General features: G+C 33.6%; 2 protein-coding genes across 3 annotated transcripts; one reads left to right on the top strand and one right to left on the bottom strand.

The window, feature by feature from the left end:
- Positions 1-1,049: 1,049 nt before the first annotated feature.
- LOC114376770 (protein TIC 40, chloroplastic-like) lies at positions 1,050-9,033 on the bottom strand. Of its 2 annotated transcripts, XM_028335037.1 has the most exons (15): positions 8,588-9,033; positions 7,610-7,721; positions 7,464-7,521; positions 7,352-7,369; positions 6,196-6,487; positions 5,720-5,823; positions 5,577-5,640; positions 4,769-4,841; positions 4,088-4,128; positions 3,677-3,722; positions 2,831-2,925; positions 1,987-2,090; positions 1,864-1,911; positions 1,686-1,721; positions 1,461-1,596 (listed from the first exon to the last, which is right to left on the bottom strand). In XM_028335037.1, the coding sequence occupies exons 1-14, from the start codon at positions 8,763-8,765 to the stop codon at positions 1,707-1,709; spliced, it is 1,248 nt and encodes a 415-aa protein (XP_028190838.1). In that variant the 5' UTR covers positions 8,766-9,033; the 3' UTR covers positions 1,461-1,596; positions 1,686-1,706. The 2 variants fall into 2 exon arrangements, with proteins under 2 accessions (XP_028190837.1, XP_028190838.1); XM_028335036.1 differs by lacking the exon at positions 1,686-1,721 and having other exon boundaries at positions 1,050-1,596; positions 8,588-8,765.
- A 4,580-nt stretch (positions 9,034-13,613) lies between these two features.
- On the top strand, positions 13,614-16,516 carry LOC114373511 (probable 2-oxoglutarate-dependent dioxygenase ANS). The gene is made up of 2 exons (XM_028330989.1): positions 13,614-14,546; positions 15,924-16,516. The coding sequence occupies exons 1-2, from the start codon at positions 13,686-13,688 to the stop codon at positions 16,170-16,172; spliced, it is 1,110 nt and encodes a 369-aa protein (XP_028186790.1). The 5' UTR covers positions 13,614-13,685; the 3' UTR covers positions 16,173-16,516.
- Positions 16,517-16,537: the final 21 nt, after the last annotated feature.

Below are 16,537 nucleotides of genomic sequence, written 5' to 3'. Positions count from 1 at the left end.
AAGATTAAACAATCTAATTCATTATTGACTATTACATATACTCCTTCCATTCAGTTATAATTATTGTTTTAGTCTTTCTATGTAATATTAATTACGATTTTCTACTTATATCCCTTATATTAATGATAAACAACAAAGTCTATAAATTTATTAATTATGATATAAGATTAATGTTATAAAAGTATTATTCTCTTCCATCTATTTATTACAAGACGATTATTATTTTAGAACCAAGGAGTGATAACTAAATATAACTAGCTTTACCTCATAAATGTTCATAATAAATAAAGATAATTGTATACAATTATATTTATTTACTTTTACAACTTATTAACTAAAATAAAAAGCATTAAACATTTATATATAAATAATCATCTATTCGGGCAAATACTTTCAAATGTAAAATAATCAAGACAAATATTAACTAATACTCTTAGGGTTCATCTGGTAGGGTGGAAAGAAATGAAATGAAAGTGAATTGAGATAAAAAAAAAAAAAATAATTAAAATAGGGCATAAAAGTGTGAATTTTACCTCATTTATTGTTCATTTTCCTTTTGTTTACTCTCTTTCCACTCAAATGGATGGACCTTAAGATATGGTTAAGAAACTAAGAAGAAAAATATTTTTACTGAAATGCATAAAATTATTTTTACTGAAATGCATAAAATTATACTGTCCATGACTTTTTTATGTTTTCCTATAATTCACAATAAATATTTCCTCATTTTATTTTCTTTACCAAGATCCTGAGGGTACTAGTTAGCAAACTTTTCTTTTACCATTTGGGAGTATTTTTTTTTTCAAAATTTTAATGGAAACACTTTTTGAAATGATTCTCGTATAGAAATAAATCGTAAAAATAGTTTCAATTTTATAAATAGAAGTTATAAATCCTTATGATTTTTAACCAAAAAAAAATCCTAGTTAGCAAGACCCTGTACAACGGATATATATATATATATATATATATATATATACATATAACTTTACCAACAAATCTAGTAATTGCATCTACCAACCAGTCAACTGCGACAGGTACAAGAACGCTTGAAAGTAAGTCAAACTTCAAATTACTAAAATCATCAAAAACACTGACATCAACTACTACAACGAATATCCCTTTGATTACACGGTTCACTATGACTATTTGACCGTTGCCACCTATTTGGTCGCTTACATGTTTAGTTTAATCTCATGCAGTATTACAATTATGTGAAGCATTCACATTTTTATGGCACCTGAATACTCAAAAACCAAACTGCAAATACAATGCCTCAAACAAAATATTTAATGAAAACATAAAACATCAATATACACAATCTCAACTATTTTTAGTGAAACAAAAAATCCAACTTTGGCATTATTTTAGCCCAGGGAAGACAGTTACTATCCGGAGCTGTAACTGCGAGCCTGCACTATATGAGCACACAAGAGTTTTGCATTGTTCCGTGTGGTTAGGCCGAGCTAATAATGTCTTAGGTCATCAGGAAAAGGATGCATAACTTGACCCAGAAAACAGCAACAACACACAAATGCATCAAGGTGAACCTACTCCAGGGAAGAGTTCTGATATTTTGTTGAAGACATCCATTACCTGAAATGTTTAAGAGGAAAAAGAGAGTAGTTATTATAGCTTTATTCGTTAGAGACGTAGCGAAATATGCAAATTCAAACTGCCACCACCTGTCATCTCGTCAAAAATCATCAAAAGATTTTCACCTAACATAAACCTGAAACTAATTACAACTAGAGAACCTATGCATGCCAAAGAGCAAACAGGAAACAAAGGGAGAGAAAACCAAACTCGGTAAAGTACACTCCTCCCGGAAGGACAAAATTAAAGTCAGAAGTATCAGCATACCTCCTTATCGTTTTGGTATTTAGTAATATTCATTGGATTCTGCGAACACTGCAACCACAAGAGATGAAATCATACCAGAGTTTTCATATGAAAGACCAATGAAGTATTTCAATTGGAACATACATCCATGATAGCTGCTTGAACTCTAGGATTTTGAAATGCCATTGCAACTTCAGGATTGGCCATAATCTTTGAAATGACTTCTTCGGGAGAAAGCCCAATTTGATCTGGCGAAAGTAAAAATATATTCAGAAAAGACCCTAAGTGTAAAGAAAGATTCATACTTAGGCTCTTAAAAATATACATGATATTATCATTAGATAAAATTCAATAAACTAAATCTAGAGACATAAAGAAACTGATGAAGTGTATTACTAGCATAAAAAAGATAAACTAGTCAGCAAAGTCTAGCAAACCATGTCAATGAGTCAAAAAGAATGCTGAATCTCACCAAATACTATCCTTTAATAAGTTGGCATGAAATGTGATGTCTTTCTGAATGAGAACCTTTAAGCTTTCTCTCTATGGGACTTACCAAGGCACTTATTAGTTCACTGAAAATTCTTATTTTGATTTTTTAACAAATAGCAGTATATCACCCATAAAGAAGAATTAACAGCAATGATTTGATTAATAAAACATTAGAATATTAAGCAGTAAAGAGACAGATGGAATTGATTTAGGAAAACAAGCTATGAATAAAGAAACAGTTATTGCCCATATGTAATGAAACTTCAGGAGAAAAAAAAAATCACTGATCAATTAGTATTGATCTTCAAGAATCAAGATGATCAACTAAGTAGAACATATAATTTCCATAGGATGGAAGCGAGAAAAGAGTTAATTGTATTTAAGAATATTTTCAACTCAACAAGTAATAAGAGTAGCTAGCAAAAATTGAACTATGCTAAATTGATCAACTACATGGCACTTCTTGAGGCATAACAATAATATTAAAATAACTCACCAAATTGCTGCTTCACTTCAGGACTATTAAGGTCAAAATTCTTCAAGGTATCCATCATTCGATTGTCCCATTCAGTGCTTCCACCCATGTTGTTTCTGAAATCAAACATGTTGAAAAAAGAGGAAGGATTCAGCATATATGAATCTTTACACACCAGAGAAGATTTTATATCTTAACAAAATATGCATGTATTTATTTAACTGTAGTACATAGGATGAAGGTTGAGAGGGAAATAACAAATAAGAAATACATTTTTCAACTACTTAAGATCTCAAGTCAATGCAATTATATGAAATGTGGTTGTTATAAGTCACATAAATCCTACAACCACAAAGCCTTATCACACTAGGTGAGGAAGTCATATAAATCCTAGCAACAACAACAACAAAAAAATCAATCTAAATAAGAACAAGGGGAGAAGGACAAAGAGAAGAAATTTAAAACAACAAAGTCAGGAGGTAAGAACAGGCATTTCCGCCCTCATAGGTTAGAGGGAGGGCTGGGAGCCTGGAATACAAAAGTAGAAGTAAAACAGACATTTCATCCACCGCACCATTTTTTCCTAATCCCAAATTGGAGGTCTAACATATAAAAGATAAAGAAAGAGGATCAGATTTAATTGTCACTTCATCAAATTCACAAAATGAGAGGGCTAATAACTGAATAGTATATTATGGAGAACTTTTTCATTCACCCGGAAACTAGTTTTTGTTGTAATATGTAAAACAAGCTTAATGCAGGTAAGCATTTTCCCAGACGCTTATCTGTCCAAATGAATGCTCAATGTAGAATATTGGTGAAACAAAAAGGCTATGAGCCGCTGAAGAAACAGTATGAAGAACTTACAGCATTTCTTCAAGTTGTTGACGGTACTGTGGATTCTGCAGCATCCCTATTAAAAGCAGCAACAGTTAAGCAACTGTTACCCATTGACCAATTATATTAAGATGTCATGTAGAAATTAATATCTACCAATTCAAAGAAAACATGACTTTTGACCTACAAAATATTTTTAAACTACATAAAGAAGTGCCTCCATTATATGATGCTGGTAACAAATGAAAAAGGATATTTATATAGAAGTGTTGTATATAGACTATATCGAACATGTAAACAAAAGTGATAACAAACAAATTCAGCATTGTGGTTACCCATGATTTATTTCCAGGAAGGTGTTAGCAATGAAAATTACACACTGCACAAATAATGAATCTTAAAACTATGATTAGCAGAAAACAGTTAAAAGTAGAGAATTACATTTGAAGGTAGTAGGGTTCCTCATCTCCTCAGGTAAATAGCTGCAAATAAAATCCAAAAATTAACTTCTTTTGGATAACAAGGTGGAAAAGTTCTTAAATAATCTAAACAAGCAAGTAAAACCTATTAGTAAATTTTCATCAGGTAATCATAAACAAATACACATTGGGAATCAGTTTATTGTATAGAACATAAGTTAGCTCCACTAAACGATCAACAATTAAAAGGGTACCAGCCAACCAATTAAACTTTCTTTTGGGGATATAGAAATTTTATTAGAAATGAAAGCATACAGAAGTAGAGGTTTCCCCTAAAACCATCTGAAGAAAAGTGCCAATAGGACACAGGGACAAAATAATTATGAGCTCCAGAAGAATTTTAGACACATCCAAATTCCAAATTTCAAACTAAATATTTCAATAGAAATATACAAAAGAATGGAACTACTTTAAACCCCAATTCTGAGTATCACAGGTACTAGTACTACTGTCCTCAGCAGCTCTAAGATTAGACTTCTACCACTTAAGGAACCTTCTTCAATATATTTAAAACTAGGATCTACTTAAAGTTTAATCATATCCATATTCATACTGAGTACTGACAAAGCCACAATAGAATATTTACTAGAAAATAGAAATGCAAAATCATAATCATTATTAAGATGAAGGGGACTAATATTACGGATAAACCATCTTCTGCACTGTTGGGTCCTCCATCATTTTCTCCAAAGCATCCACTGACAAGGCTGATTTTTCTATCCAAAAATAAATAATGGCATGTTTAGGATATTTGATTAACCCATAATGCAGCTCATTGAAGGAAACATTGAAAGAACAATAATTGTAAAACCTATATATATTTCATGACAATAAACAACATTTAAATTGATTTAAGCCAGTAGTATGAATACGATTAGAAAACAATGCTGTATGGAACTAGTCATATTTGATTTAAAACATCATTTCAATCCAAGTACTGAAGTATTTAATCAGTAAAAAAAGTAAACAATAGTTGGCAAGAAAAACTTCATAGTTAAAAAGTAAAATTACAATGACATGAGAAGTGCAAAAGGTCCATGATAAACTCAGCAATGATAACAAGATTAAATCAATGTTTACTATCATAATGACAACAAGTACAACTCATTTATTTGGCAGGACTGATCTAAAACCATGTCATGTCAATGCATTTCTTTTAGATTTATACATTATTCTCTTATTTATGATTAGATAGCAATTATTGATTTAGTCATTATTAGTTATTACTCATTATGAGATAGATACTATGTAATCAATACTGATCCTATTTGCTCATTATAAATAAAGGCTTAGTATGGTCATCCAAGAAACACAACATTACACAGTAAAACACTGTTATAATTTCCTAGAAGTTGAGACTTGAATAGATGTATCACATTGCATGGAGTTTTCCACCAATAAAGATGAATTGTAAATATTTTCAATTTCAACAGACTCTACTTAGTACTTACTTGTAGATTGAGAACCAGGAAAATCACCAAAACCTAGGTTAGAGGGAGCTCCATTTTGAGAAACCTTCAATAAATGCATATTACATATTCAGAACAACACAAGTCACTGAACTTCTTTATCAAAAAACATCTTAAAATCTCACTTCATCTGGAACCCAAGCTTCCTTGACGGAACTTGATTCATCATCTTTAAAACTTTCAAAAGGACTCTCCCGCACAGTTTCTTCTGGAGAAACATCTACAAAAGCTGTAATAGAAAATCTTAAGAATTTTAACAAGAAAAGACTCAATTTTTACTGATATAAAAGCTGACATCAGATATCATCTCTGCTACTTATAAATATAACTCCCTGAAAGTTTTCCATCTTCAATTTTGTTGCAATTTTTTAAAAAAAATTACCTTGATTGAAATTTTTTAAAAATTAATTAATAAAGGAAATGAATTAATAAATGTTATTAATTATTTAATTAATAATATTGATTTAATTAACCTGAAACCACATACATCTCCTAACGAACAGAACACATTACGTCATCATTAATAAATTTCACAAGTAGTAAGTCTCATCTAACAAGAAAGAAATAGGATTGCTAAGCAGAGATTCTAAGTTTAAGTTACCAATTTTTTTGGGTTCATTCTTTAGTTCGACTTCATCTTTAACATTAGTAGTTGGAGCATCTTCTACTTTTGCTGCAGGTAAATCTACTGTGATAGTGGATTGAGATGCACTAGATGCTGAAGGTGCTCGAGATTGAGTAGTTGCAGAACTAGCAGGTGCAGTGGGCCCTGCTGCTGTAGGCATTGGAAAGGGAAAAGGTGATCCCGGAGAAAAGGCAGCATTGCCAAATTGGTTATTTTGAGAATTCATCTGACCCATCATGGTCTTGAAAGCTTGTTGCATTGCATATTTCTAAAAGAAATCAAAAGACAAATGTTTAAAATATGTAAAATGTTCAGGGTTAGTTCTTGTAATTCTACAGCAAACCCAGTCAAAATCCATGAGAAATAAGGTTAGACAGAGCATCTAATACAACTGACAAAGTGATAGCACTGGAAGCATGGATCAAGAAGCTAAGATTAAGCCCAAAAGTAAAGTTTTACGAGTTCAGGCTGTTACTAGGCATACATGAATAAATTTGTAAGACTTTCTTTGTAGGCTTAATCTCAGCCTCTTGATCCATGCTCCCAGTCCTTTCACAAACAATAGAAGATGCCATCATAAACAATACCCAAATTCTCAAAGATAAATCAAAATCTCAAATTCAATAAAACTCTCAGAATGCTATATGATTCGAGTAGTCTCATTCAAACAACATACTATCCAAACAAAAATTAACAGATAAAAGAGGTGTGAGTTGGGCTGTTACTTAAGTTTCTAAAAATAGATACAGCCAATCTGCATAATTTGTGTATTTCAATTTGTAGAAGCGTGGACAACAATATGTTTGTGGATACATGCCTTCAACTTCCAAATAATTTCATAAGAAATCCATCATAAAGATTAAAAACTATTCTAGAAAAGAATGCACAGACTCTTATAAAACAATTGCTGGAGTGATGTTTGGTACTTAAGATACTCAGAATGCACAAGCTTATATCCATGACTTGCAAAATTTCCTACATCTTATTACCCCATATTTACAGTAGAACTCAAAGAATGCACCAGCTTATTGCCTAACACCCATGACTAGCAAATTTCTTACACCCATAATTACAGTGGAACTCAAAGAATGAAACAGCTTATATCAACGCCTTGCGACAAAGTGGCACTCACCTTCAGTCTTGAAGCTACCTGCAAAAAAACACAATTTATTAAACATACATCAAACACAAACTCATTATCAGTGTATGAAAAGCAGAGCTGTGATATGTTTCTCAGTTCTCACCACTGAAAACAGTGCAGAAAGCCCAACACCAACACCAATCCAGAAGAGAGGTGACCCTCTGGAAATATAGTAAATAGACCAATAATAATGTGAACTAATGAGCAAAGGATACCAACAAATTTAAATAAAAAAGAGTAAATTATTACATAGTTGAAGATGGAGATGGTGATAATTGTGGGTTAACTCCAATTGATGTTGTTTCTTGAGTATTTGAAGAAGAAATACTAGCAAAATGCTTTACTATCAGCTTCTCCTGCACTGTATTCCCAGCATGCATTACTTGTGCATCTTAAGAGATGAGTGAAAAATATTGACAGATATTCAACTTGTACAACAAGCACTCATTAACCACAAAAGAAGAGAAGTCAATACACATGATAAATATGCATTGCCGAAATGGTTTCAAATACACAGATATGGAATAAATTTGTAACCATGGATTCAAAATGCTATCAACCACAATCGACCTTGAGCATAACCTTGCTCCAAAATTCACAATCCACTCCTTTTACACAAACACTATACACTAATTGCAAAAATGCTTTGGTGATTTATCAAAACTTAGGGCCCGTTTGTTAGTACTTTCTAAAGTAAAAAGTGTTTCACCATAGAAACACTTCTTAACACGTTTAGAAGCCAAAATCACAAAGGATAAAAAAAAAAGTTTAAAACTTTTCTAAAAAAGTCAGAAAAAGTAGCTTACAAAAAGGGTTATGTAATAAAAAGTGCGTTTTTTCACCAACCGCTTATCCAAACACTCCCTTAAACCCTTGGAAATTGTCAACCAAGTGTATCCATGGCTCTAGTCCAATAACAAAAGAATTAAAGAACCAACATGTTCAACTCAGTTTCTTTTTTTGTTTGTTTGTTTTGGAGCACTGAAGAAGGAACAAAAAAATAAAAATAAAAACAAAACAAAAACAGCAACAGCATCATTTGACCTATCAATTTACCTTCAACTTCAAAAACACACATTTCATTTGATTGACTCCATCAGAATCCAGTGATTCAATGAATCTTTTTTCCTACCAAGCATAAATTATAACAAAAAACTCTAATCCCCCCACCAAAAAACACACATACATAGAAACAGAACAATAAAAAGAAGTTCAAAAACTGAATACCAGATTTGGGGTTATGATGGGAGGAAGAGAGTGCAGAAACACGGAATCTGCAGCGGTGAGGAGCAATTAAGACCCTCCCAAAAGAGAAGTGTTTTCTTCTGAAAACGTCTCTTGCAGGAACATGTCCCAACATCAAAGGCTTTGGGGAAGAAACGAGTGCCAAGTTAAGCTTCTCCATCTTCTTCTGCCTTCCAAGCTATGGAACAACGGTTGAAATCAGTGGTGATAGGAGGACTGGTAGTGGATTTTGGAAGCAAAAGGGGGTCGAAAATTTTGGGAAATTTGTGAACTTTAAGAGAGTTGGGTAAGTGGGGTTTCGAGTTTTGAGTGTGGAACGTGAAGGAGCGAGAAAGCACGGGGCTTGCAATGGCGTGTGGAGTGGCGAGCGAAGGTGAAGGTTTGGGTTTTGGCTTGTGTTGTGGTAGGGATAAGAAAAAAAAAAAAAAAAAGCCTTGAACTTTACATGTATTAGAACGATGTCGTACATAGAGTATTTGTTGACTTTTTTTTTTTCTTTTTGCCTATTGTTTTCAGTCCAATTAGGACTTAGGAAAGGGACCTTTGATTTTGATTGATTTATAAAATAAAAAAAATAGTCTTGTATTATTTTTTAAAAGATCCTGATATAATTTTAATATAAAATAAATTAATTGAAACATATTTCAATGTTTATTTTTTTTATCTCTTGTTTGATAAGAGTGAAAAATAACTCGTAATGAATGAAATAAACTGTAAAATAAAATAGAATTTACATTTTTATATTCCACTTTGATTTAAAGTTTTCATTTCAATTCATTTTTCATTCTATTTTATTTCTCTTTACCAAACACCATATTAATCATGTTCAAGGAGGATAAAAACAAAAAACTCTTCATATTAGTACTTTCAATCTAATCAAGCAACAAAGACAAATACATCAAAGAGAAACTAAATCTTACTATATACTCACTAAAAGTTACGTAAATAAAGATACAACACCTCAACTCTAAAATCAAACCAAAATTCATACTCAATCACCCTACAAACTTAAAATTTGCTAAGCACTTGGATCAACTTGCCAAAGTTGATAGGTGATAGAAAAATCTCCTTAAAAAGCCTTTAACCATGACCATACAAAGAACCTGATTTTGTGTCAAACTTTCTCCCAGTCAAATTCTTTTCCTTCAAACACCATTTCATTTCGTTGACTCCATAGAATCTAGAGGATAGCACACCATTCCACAACCCACCAATCATTTTCTTTTATCCCAACCAAACCATGTGCATGTTGCAAAACACGAACCAATACTAACTGAGGCAGTGTAGAATTTAAACCCATAATGTTGTACCAACATTTCTAAATATTGTGTGAAATAGGACATTTAAATAATAGATGGGGCAAATCCTCTACCTCCTCTTTACAAAACATGCACAATAATTTTTTATCTTGAATTTGGATTTGTCTATGTTGTAGATTCACTTTTGTTGGGATCCTATTCAAGAATATTCTCCACAACAAAAATGACACCTTTGGAGGAATTTTAATTTTCCACATAGCCTTAAAAAAACCACCTCGGATGAGTCAAACCTTGAACCATACAAAGCTTTGTATGTCGAATTCACCGTGTATGAATTTGAAGTATCTACTAACCAAATCCAATGATCTTCCCCTCCGTTGCCAACATTTGCACCCTCCAACACCCTCAAAAAATCCTTCACTACCCTCTTTTCACATTCAAACCACTCACTTCTCCAAACAAAACCACATTCCTACTTACCATTCCTTCACTCTCCCATATTCCCAATCACCTCTTCTTTTCGTTCCAAATTTGTGAAAATTCTTGCGAACAAATTTTGAAGAGGCATATCACCCACCCATTTATTCTCCCAAAATTTAATATTTTTACCATCACCAACCCACCCATCTATAACTCATTTAAACTCAACCAAGTAGTGGTGAGTTATCCCTCTCACACAATTTTAGTTTGAATGTCTATTTTGCCTTTTTTGTTGCTTCTTAAATCTTTTCATTGTGATTTTTGCTTCCTTATTTTGAAATAAGCAAACACAGTTTAAATTTGAAAATGTAACAACTGATGTGAGTGGATTTCCAGTGAGTCATTCATCAACAACTTACGAAATTTGTCAAGAATGTTGCTTTTGATGATTGATTACTATAAAGTTCTACTTGTAGATGTTATTGTCTTATTGGTTACTTCAATGCTTATGCAATAGTCCTTTCATCTTTTTAGTTGATTTGATTAAAAAAATATTATTTGGTTTTGATTGGTTTGATTTTGCAAAGACTAATCGAAAATCAATTTTCATTTATTTTTTTATCGATTTGCGATGTTTTTAGTCTGATCAAATATGAACATCCATACTTAGGACTTTACTTCCTTCTAGTTTGTTATCATCAAAACTTCATCTCCATAACGGACTTTGCCTCAACGATTATCACTTTCATTAAGTCACATGTCTTGTCCTAATATCATATATTGAACATTTAACTTTTTATTTCTTCCATGCATACTTCTTAATTTAAAATTCAAATTTAATTTGATTCAACAATTAACTCAAAAAATAATTTCTCAAACACTATACTTTTATCTTTAGTTGTATATTTTATTTTTTAACTACCATGTTGGTAGCAAGTATGTAGAGACTTGCTTACAAGCTCTCAGATACTACTCACACACCAAACAACTTTAGATGACATTAATCTCCCTCATGTTTCTTTTTTTTAGAATTTAAGATCCAATGGACATGGACGGATCCAAAAGTCTATTAAAAAGAGATCAATTTTTTAATACAATTATTTAGATACCTAACTTCCAATAAATAATAAGTTTAAAAATATTTATTTTTAGTTTTATAAGTAAAATAAGATATATGATCAACTAGAAAAAAACACTATTTTTTATATTTTATTCTTCTTATTTTTTTCTCATATATACATATAGGATCCTATGGGAGGGAGGGCACCAAGGCCCTACTTGCCCCCTAGATTCATCCCTGACAATGGATTACTTCTAACTTACAAGTTGTACCTCTAGCCACTATTTTTGGAGTCACCATTAACCATATTTGGAGAATTAAGAACAATCATGTGTTTGTAAACAAGTCTATTCATTCATCCATTGTTAGTCATGAAATCTTGGTTCAAGTGCACAACACATCTTAATTAATGCTAAGTCCTTCAATTTTTATGTAGACTTTCAAGATTAGACATTGAACCTTAATATCAAATGTAGACTCTTCCTAAGGATTGTATTAAGATAATTTCGGATGACTCCTTTAATAGCGTGTCTTGGCAAGCTGCTTATGATTTATGACAGTGTAATTCAAGATTTTGATGCTTATTTTATGATTGTTTATGCATCTAATTGGGATCTTGTTCAATCCCTCATGCTAAACTTTGGGTGTGTGTGGAGGTTATTTCTTGGTCTAAGGATTGCTCTTATTAGGAGATTCTAAAAAAATGTTATTAAGACTTATTCTTCGTGCACTATTAAGCTAATTAAACAAGGTTACAACCCACTTCAGCCAACACTTTAACTCCATTTCATCTTATTTTGGGGAAAAAGTTTTAGGCCATGAGACCCATGTTATTTTCAAAACTTTCACCTACAATTAACCTACCAAACAACCCAATCCATAATATCCACCCCAATTCAGCCCAAATCAATTGCAACTCTAAATTCACCCATTGGAACTAAACACACCCTTAATCCATATCATTCAAATGCTTAATTTAAGAACTCTATTCAATGACAACATGTCTTTAGGGAAGCAAATAATCTCACGAATAGATTAGTCAACTTCAATTGTACATTACATATTATTGATGATCAAATTTTTAACATAAATTCAAATTTTCTTTTGTTTTTCTATCATTGATGCCTAAAAAAAAGGCTTTTTTCATAGGAGAGTTTAATATTTGAACTTTTGACCCTCCTTAAAAAAAACTTAATGTTACTTTTGGTCCATTAAGTTTCATATTTATTTCGTTTTAATACATTAAGTTTAAACCATTCAATTTTGGTCCTTTATATTTTTAAAAGTGTAATTTTGGTACTTTTTCTCATTTCCATTAAGAACTTTAAACTCCGCTAGAGTTTTTAATTTGAGAACAATTGATTTAAAATAGTGATGACTAAAAATCATTATTATCTTTATTTTATATTATAAACCACTAATAATATAATCTCCTCCCACCTATATCTTAGCAAAATCTCGATGTTAATAACTTACCCAAAGTTGTGATTGTTGTGTTTCTCCTTTTCCTTTGTTTGTCTTACATTACCAAAAAAAATAAAGATCTCAACAATGATTTGTGATGGCGGAGGCGAGGGATGCATGACTGTCATAGCAGTCGAGGAAGACAAGGTAGAAGGGGTCTCTTCGCACCTAAATCATCATTGCAAAGGGCTCTGGATTTTGTTTTGTGAGTGAGGAACACAAAAATGGTTGCTAAGGAGAGCAAGGAAGTTAGGGATTTGAAGACCAACAAAGAAATCAACGACAATGATGGTAGATGCAAATCTAGCAAAACACTTGGCATCGAAGCTCCATATCTTGATCTAAAGAAGGCTGGCCCAAGGTCACCGTGCAACTCAGACGTGATCTACCTGCTTCCTGATCTCAAAGCACTCAGAGTTTGAACAAGTCAGTCTCGTCTACCACCGAGCAAACTTGCTCCACCACCATAATTGGGTACCACAACTCATCCTCCATTTGCTTCTCCTTTGATGATGCCATTTCCACTGCATTGAAAAAAAAATATTAAAATTCAACATTTTAAACATAATGTATAAAAATAAAATAATTATATAATTTAATTGATAAAAAATAACATGAAACCTAAAAAAAACCTGCTACATCTTTTGTTGAGGAATGTCACATCATGTTGATAGACATAAATTCTTAGATCTTGTTTGTACTATTTTTAAATAGAATTAAAATTAAAGAAATAATAGTAATATATTAAATTTTTATTATAGTCTCTTGAGATAATGCTAAATAAATTAAGTGTACATTACAACAATACCAAACCATAGACACTAATACGTTCCTTTCCGGTTTTCAGTTTCATTCCATCATTGATCGTTCTTTTCCAATGCAAGTAGTAAGCGACGAAGCCATCATGACGACGAGGGTGCAATCCCTCGCCCAATCGGGTCTCTCCCGGGTCCCACCCCAATACATCCAACCTCCTCAAACCCGACCCATCCGTCACGCCCCACCCGAATCCGACTCCGACTCCGAATCCATTCCGGTCATCGACCTCTGCTCCTTCGACCCCACCCAACGCGCCTCCACCCGCGACTCCATCGCACGCGCCTGCCGCCACTGGGGCGCCTTCCACGTCACCAACCACGGCGTCCCCCCTTCCCTCCTCGCCTCCCTCCGCCGCGCCGGCCTGTCCTTCTTCTCCGACACCCCCATGCCGGACAAGCTCCGCTACTCCTGCTCCGCCGCCGCCGCCTCCGAGGGCTACGGCAGCAAAATGCTCGCAACAACAACAACAACAACAACCTCCGATCAAAACGGCGCCGTTCAGGTCCTCGATTGGAGGGATTACTTCGACCACCACACGCTCCCCCTCTCTCGCCGGAACCCTACCCGGTGGCCGGAGTCTCCCTCCGATTACCGTGAGCTGGTGGCGAGGTACAGCGACGAGATGAATGTTCTGGCGCAAAAGTTGCTGGCTTTGATTTCGGAGAGTCTTGGGTTGCGAGCTTCGTGCATTGAAGATGCTGTTGGGGAGTTTTATCAGAACATTACGATTAGTTATTACCCTCCGTGCCCCGAACCGGATCTTACTCTCGGGTTGCAATCGCATTCTGATATGGGAGCAATCACGCTTCTGATTCAGGATGATGTGGGGGGTCTTCAGGTTCTCAAGGGTAGTGACAAGTGGGTCACTGTTCAGCCTTTGTCAGATGCTGTTCTTGTTCTATTGGCTGACCAAACTGAGGTAAATAGGAACACCCCTTTTGGTTTGTTACAAATTTACAATGCAATATGGATATTCAGTTGAGTTGAACATTTGGTTTTGTGTTGCAATAAAAAAAAAATGGTTCCTTGAATGTTTTTGTTGCTGTTTTCTAATCAGAATTGAAGTTTTATCTTGGTAATTTGTATTAGCGTTTTAATTCAAACCTTTGCTGCGTTGATCACTGAGATGAAACTCTAATTCTGGTTGCAAAACAATACCATAGTACCTAAAAAAGAAGAATGCTAGTAACAAACTCTCAAACATTTGTGGATGGAAAAAACGCGGTTAGGAGGGGAGATCCTATTAAAGGTTGCCAGCCAGATTCTCCGGCGAAGATTAGTCGTCGGCAAAGTTGATGAATACTTTGAACTAACGTCATGGTGAAAAAAAAAACACTTTGTTTCTAACATGTGCATTATTGATGGATGAAATTCTCCTGTGTTTCACTGGGTCACAGTTTTCATTTGGTGGGTTTTATTCCTAAACTAGTGAGAGCAGCATGAATTTCAACTAATAGATGAAAGAGTGTTAGAAGAGAGTGTGTTGTTTGCATTCTTCTAATATGAAATAAGTGATTTAGAGTTTTTCTGTTGTATTGCCATTTATTTAGAGTGCTTTAAGAGTTTAAAAACCAGCTGCTTGAAGCTTTTATGGGAAGGCATATTTTCAAAATTTTAAAATTATTGAGCATGGTCAAATGGGTATAGGGAGCAAATGTGTGGCACGAGTATGGTATAGTATAAGTTCTCTGCAATTGTTTTAAATGACTGGTTTCTGGCCAGTTTTAACTGAATTAATAACAACTGCAGTGTTTTTTTTGGGTCTTCAAGGGCATTCAAGGGGGTGTAAAATATTAGTTTTTAGGTGTATTGAACTTTGATTTGGACAATAAATTCAATGGGCAAATTATGATTTACCGAATATTATATGCAATATTGCAAGCTGTTTCACTTCAATGGTGAATTGGGTAATGGGTAAGGAGCAAAAATATGCGTGGAAAAGAGATATTGTGTTTTCTTTACATAACGATAGTGATCATTTGGAACTGGTTAAAATGGCGGTATCTCCTTTTTATTCATTGAGTTGCAACTTTCAGCTAAATTGGCACCATTACTACCCCTGTGTCATGGAGAATAATGTTTCTTTTTACTATTGCCACTTTACTTGTAAATATGGTATTCAGTTTTCTACAACGTGGCAGCTTAACAGTGGGGATTCTGATGATTTGTGATTTATTTATGTTTTCCTGATAGCCCGACCATTCATTCTTAAAGTTAAATAAATGTTAGGTTTAATTCAACCAGACTTGTTTTGTATTGCAAGTTTTCAACTAACAGAAAATTCTTTTGGCACCAGATTATAACCAATGGAAAGTACAGGAGCTGTGAGCATAGGGCAATTACTAATCCTGATAGAGCAAGGCTCTCTGTGGCAACATTTCATGACCCTGCTAAGACAGCCAAGATCTCCCCTGCTTCTGAACTGATAAACGACTCATCGCCGGCTAAATACCGTGATGTTGTTTATGGAGACTATGTTTCATCATGGTATACCAAAGGCCCTGGAGGAAAACGAAATATTGATGCACTTGTACTGGATTCTTAGGTTAATGCTTTCTTCTCTCCATGTCTTCATGTCTTGTATCTTGTGGGTGAAAGGAAGTAAAATTACCGTCTTCTGCCAAAAAGTTCTGATACCAACTTTCATATGAATCTCGGAATCCAACTCAAACTGAGAATGGCACCAATTTGTCAATTTGAACAATAAGTTATTCAAAGTATAATAGAAATTGATATTTGATTGTAATTTCTCTCTCCTTTTTTGTTCAAGCTTTCAAGAGGGTCCATATACTTAACAGCATGTTTAAGTCTAATGTAGTAGAGTTTCTATAGTTATTGAACATTGATAATTTCAAAGACCAAAAATAAAAAGCAATCAACGTAGGCTGAGTCGGCTGAGTCACTTGTTGT

This window comes from Glycine soja, chromosome 11, assembly GCF_004193775.1.
Source record: "Glycine soja cultivar W05 chromosome 11, ASM419377v2, whole genome shotgun sequence".
NCBI lineage: Eukaryota > Viridiplantae > Streptophyta > Magnoliopsida > Fabales > Fabaceae > Glycine > Glycine soja.
Note: the sequence above shows the minus strand (reverse complement) of the source record. Positions and strands in the feature narration are given on the sequence as shown.

Coding starts and splice junctions, on each gene's coding strand:
- LOC114376770 (XM_028335036.1), bottom strand. CDS start 8,765: ATGGAGAAGCTTAACTTGGCACTCGTTTCTTCCCCAAAGCCTTTGATG. Junction 7,722..8,587: donor CCATCATAACCCCAAATCTG/GTATTCAGTTTT, acceptor CTGGGAATACAG/TGCAGGAGAAGCTGATAGTA. Junction 4,129..4,768: donor GTGCAGAAGATGGTTTATCC/GTAATATTAGTC, acceptor TTTTATTTGCAG/CTATTTACCTGAGGAGATGA.
- LOC114373511 (XM_028330989.1), top strand. CDS start 13,686: ATGCAAGTAGTAAGCGACGAAGCCATCATGACGACGAGGGTGCAATCC. Junction 14,547..15,923: donor TATTGGCTGACCAAACTGAG/GTAAATAGGAAC, acceptor TTTTGGCACCAG/ATTATAACCAATGGAAAGTA.